At 36.3% G+C, this 4,659-nt stretch overlaps 1 protein-coding gene across 1 annotated transcript; it reads left to right on the top strand.

Annotated features, from left to right (window-relative positions):
- The first annotated feature begins 1,226 nt into the window (after nucleotides 1-1,226).
- Nucleotides 1,227-4,378, top strand: LOC11442516 (tubulin beta chain). The gene is made up of 3 exons (XM_003603717.4): nucleotides 1,227-1,850; nucleotides 3,046-3,315; nucleotides 3,410-4,378. Exons 1-3 carry the CDS (start codon nucleotides 1,451-1,453, stop codon nucleotides 4,090-4,092), a joined length of 1,353 nt encoding a protein of 450 aa, XP_003603765.1. The 5' UTR covers nucleotides 1,227-1,450; the 3' UTR covers nucleotides 4,093-4,378.
- Nucleotides 4,379-4,659: the final 281 nt, after the last annotated feature.

Genomic DNA, 4,659 nt, shown 5'->3' with positions numbered 1-4,659 from the left:
AGAAAGAAGTCTGTTGTTGAAGAAAGGAGAAAAGGAAATTAAAAAAATAAAATAAAATAGATGTAATGAGCAAATAGTATACGGTGTCATTTTTGTGTCCTATATTTTGTGTTTATTTATCATTCTTCATAATTTATCCACACTTACAGCCGAACACAAATAGCTTTAAGAAATGATCAACTCGTAACTTGGCTCGTAAACACACAGTCTCTCCTTTAGATCTTCAGCAAATTTAAATCATTACTAAAAATTACATACCAACGATTTAGGGAGCAATTATTTTTGTTATCATACCCTTCATTATTTACTTTCTCTCTCAGTTATTTTAATCTCTTTTTCCCATGTCATTAACAACGATAATTTTGCAAATTCACTTGCAATATATTTTTTTTTACAAAATTAACTACATTCCTTAGTATGTGTGAAAATGTCAAAACAACTTATAATGAACAATAGAGGCAGGGGCGTCCCTCAGGGGGTGCAAACAGCTCAAACGAGCTGGGCCTCCACCAAGGATGGGCCTCAAGAGTGGGGGTTCCTCATGATTGATTTTGGTGTTAGGTGGGGGTTCCTCATGTATACGGTAGTCATTTTTATCTCTGAGTGTACCGCATATATACGGCACCTTGTATTTATCTTTTAAAAAATATAAATAGAACATCGCTCTTTTAAAAAAAAAAACGTTTTGATTTTATCACTGGTCTCTTTTCATTCCCCGAACTGAGCCTCCGAATTCTCAGAGACGGCCGTGATAGAGGGAGTAGGAGGCAAAAGTACATCAACAAACCAAACTCTTAATCTTAATCCTAATAGCACAACTCAGTTCTTCAACATACAAACAACGATAAAGAATAATAAAAGATACACCATCTTTAACTACCTTCATTCTAAAAAATAATATTGTTATTGGTATTCACTCATTTCAACTATACATGTTCTTTAAATTGACCAATTCAACCAGGTTGATAAGTCACAAGTAAGGCTAAGAAATCAATTTACCTTAGTACTAGTAAAAAACAATGAAATGATTGATGATGCATAATAAAATCGTGAAAATGCACCGAAATAGATGCGATCCGAATGCAATAATGCAGCAATGGGGCAATAACGTAAAAAGAAGTTAAGAAAAGTGGGGTCCTTGAGGATATCGTGATCAAAGTTATGCGCTGGTTATAGTTGGTGTTCCTCGTGCCTGTAACATGGTTGTAACCCTTCAAACAAATGAAATGAAACGAACGGCTCCAAAACAAAACAAAACAAAATAAAAATATCCCTCCCGCCCCTCCATTATTACCATATTAACCCCCGCATTTCCCTCTCTTTCCATAAATAAATCTATCTGTCCCTCTCTTCGATTGGAACCGCTCAATCATATTCTTTTGTTTGAGCCATTTCATTTCATTTCATTTCCCCAAACACACCAAACCCTAAATCTCATTCTTCATCAACGATGAGAGAGATCTTGCACGTTCAAGGTGGCCAATGCGGTAACCAAATTGGATCCAAATTCTGGGAGGTGATATGCGACGAACACGGCATTGATCCAACTGGTAAATATGTAAGCGAAGGTGGAAATGATACTCAATTGGAAAGGATCAATGTGTATTACAATGAAGCTTCTGGTGGAAGGTATGTTCCTAGAGCAGTTCTTATGGATCTTGAACCTGGTACTATGGAAAGTATCAGATCTGGTCCGTTCGGTAAGATCTTTCGTCCTGATAATTTCGTGTTTGGACAATCTGGTGCTGGTAATAATTGGGCCAAAGGTCATTATACCGAAGGTGCTGAGTTGATTGACTCTGTTCTTGATGTTGTTCGTAAAGAAGCAGAGAATTGTGATTGCTTGCAAGGTAAAAATTTATGTTTCTCATCACTCAATTGAGATTAATGTTTCTTGATTCTCACAATGTCATTTGCTTAATTAACTTCGTTCAATTTCGATTCATATCTAGATCCGTTGAATTTCATTGTTCATGTTTATCTCTGTTTCTATGTCTTGATTATCGATGATTGAAATCGTGACGATTCAGAGGTTATAAAATCCTGCAGTATAATTGAAGTAAGTTGAAGAATGTGCACTCTGAAAATTCTAGAGGATCCAATTCAATTTTTGGAAGATCTATGATATCGATGCCCACACTTAACTTAAAATGCATTAAAATTTGCTGATATTTTGTTTAGATCGGTTGTTTGTTTGATATAAAACGAAGCTTCCGTGACTTTTTTGTGTAATGATAAAATATTTTAGGGATTGATATGATACGGAAATAAATAAAATCAGTGATACGTCAACATTCCTGACTTTCTGGATCCCTCATACTTTTTGCTATCTGTAGATCTTGGGAAACATGATGATGATTGAAAGGCATGTAGGGGGGACCACCTTATCTTTTATAGTAGTGCATAATTAAATAAAATTATTTATAAAATAGGATTATTTTCTAAACAATGCTTTTAAATAAAACATACCGACATATATATATTTTTTATAATTGCTTGTAGTCACAGAAATGGGATCCTATGATTACAACCACCGGCAGTTCCACCAAAAAAAATCATGGCACGTGACATGATTTTACTAACATCATTCTCTTCCAATTTTACAAACATTGGAATTAATTAAGACAAAAATAACCATGAGATTGAATTGAATTACCATGTGCAGAATAACCAATGTAGATCCACGAAATAAATTGTTGTTTAATTTTTAAAACATTAAGCTATTACAGTAGTTAGTAGTAGTAACTCAAATCATAGTAGTGATCTATAAGCTACATGAAACTGTATATTTTTAAGAAGGTAGACTGAAGGGCTTCTGAAAAGTATTGTTACACAGTGCTATGATCAAGGTTCCCTTACTGGGCAAACAATATAATGGGGCTGTTATGCTTTGATGATCTTGTACTTTTGTAATATGGCACAGAATTGGTGCATACTGCTGCAAATAGTTTAATAATTTTCTTATGATCTTTATGTTAGATTTGTGGACTTGGGTATTTGCAATCTATTATTCAGAAGTCTGAAAATTTCATTCAATTTTGTCAGGTTTTCAAGTTTGCCACTCCCTTGGAGGAGGCACGGGTTCTGGCATGGGAACACTATTGATATCAAAGATTAGGGAGGAATATCCAGACAGAATGATGCTTACTTTCTCTGTTTTCCCATCTCCAAAGGTATCTGACACAGTTGTTGAGCCATACAATGCCACATTATCTGTCCACCAACTGGTAGAAAATGCAGATGAGTGTATGGTTCTTGACAATGAAGCACTTTATGACATTTGCTTCAGGACATTAAAACTCAGCACCCCTAGCTGTAAGTATCATCTCTTCTTTTTTAGTACCTCAATTAATCAAAGGTTGTCTAAATAGTAACTTTAGTTATTTCTTTCCTCATTGTGTAATTGCAGTTGGGGATCTGAACCATCTGATTTCCGCAACTATGAGTGGGGTTACCTGTTGTCTGAGGTTTCCTGGACAATTGAACTCTGATCTCAGGAAGCTGGCTGTCAATCTGATCCCATTCCCACGTCTTCACTTTTTTATGGTTGGGTTTGCACCTCTCACTTCTCGTGGGTCTCAGCAGTATGTATCCCTTACTGTCCCGGAACTGACTCAACAAATGTGGGACGCCAAGAATATGATGTGTGCTGCTGACCCTCGACATGGTCGATACTTAACTGCATCTGCAATGTTCAGAGGAAAGATGAGCACCAAAGAGGTTGATGAACAAATCATCAATGTGCAGAACAAGAATTCTTCATACTTTGTTGAATGGATTCCCAACAATGTGAAGTCTAGTGTGTGTGATATCCCACCCAAGAATTTGAAGATGTCGTCCACTTTTATTGGGAACTCTACTTCAATTCAGGAGATGTTCAGGAGGGTCAGTGAGCAGTTTACTGCAATGTTCCGGCGCAAGGCCTTTTTGCATTGGTATACTGGGGAGGGAATGGATGAGATGGAGTTCACGGAGGCAGAAAGTAACATGAACGATTTGGTAGCAGAGTACCAACAATACCAGGATGCAATAGCTGAGGAGGAAGATGATTATGAAGAAGAAGAAGGTGAGGAACATTTTGTGGAGCAGTAGCTGGATCAAACTCTTGGGGTAATGCCCTATTGGTAACTATGTTTACTATACAACTTTGCTGCTATCCGTGTATCTACTACAGCCATAAGCTTTTCTTTTATTCTTATTTTTTTCATGCTTCTTTACATTTTGCCAATTTCATTTGAAGTGTAATACTAGTATTTCTGAACTGTTTGAAAATCTGAATGCGTCCTGTCAGACAGGGTTATTCTATACTTCTATTATTCCTATAATGCTATGAATGTATTCATGTATGTGTGTGAATTAGAGTTTTATTTCCTACCTATTCGCTTTGTTTTAAGAAAATGGTTGGACTTGGAACTTTCCTATCATTGCTTTATATCCGATACCATGAACTCATGGTGTGTGTTCACATGGGAAGGTTGATTCCTTTTCAACCATGGGAATTTTTTTTAAACCACTAGATTGAAAGGGAACATTAATCTTACTATAAACTATCCACACTATATCTTTCTTTTTATTGTCTTCTCATGAACCACCAATAGACCCACCACCGATTCCAAGAGCCACCCCTAAACCATTGATTTCAGCCTAAATCTTTTCTGC

The sequence above is a fragment of the Medicago truncatula genome, chromosome 3 (assembly GCF_003473485.1).
Source record: "Medicago truncatula cultivar Jemalong A17 chromosome 3, MtrunA17r5.0-ANR, whole genome shotgun sequence".
In the NCBI taxonomy this organism is placed as follows: domain Eukaryota; kingdom Viridiplantae; phylum Streptophyta; class Magnoliopsida; order Fabales; family Fabaceae; genus Medicago; species Medicago truncatula.
This window is presented reverse-complemented; position numbering and strand designations above follow the sequence as displayed.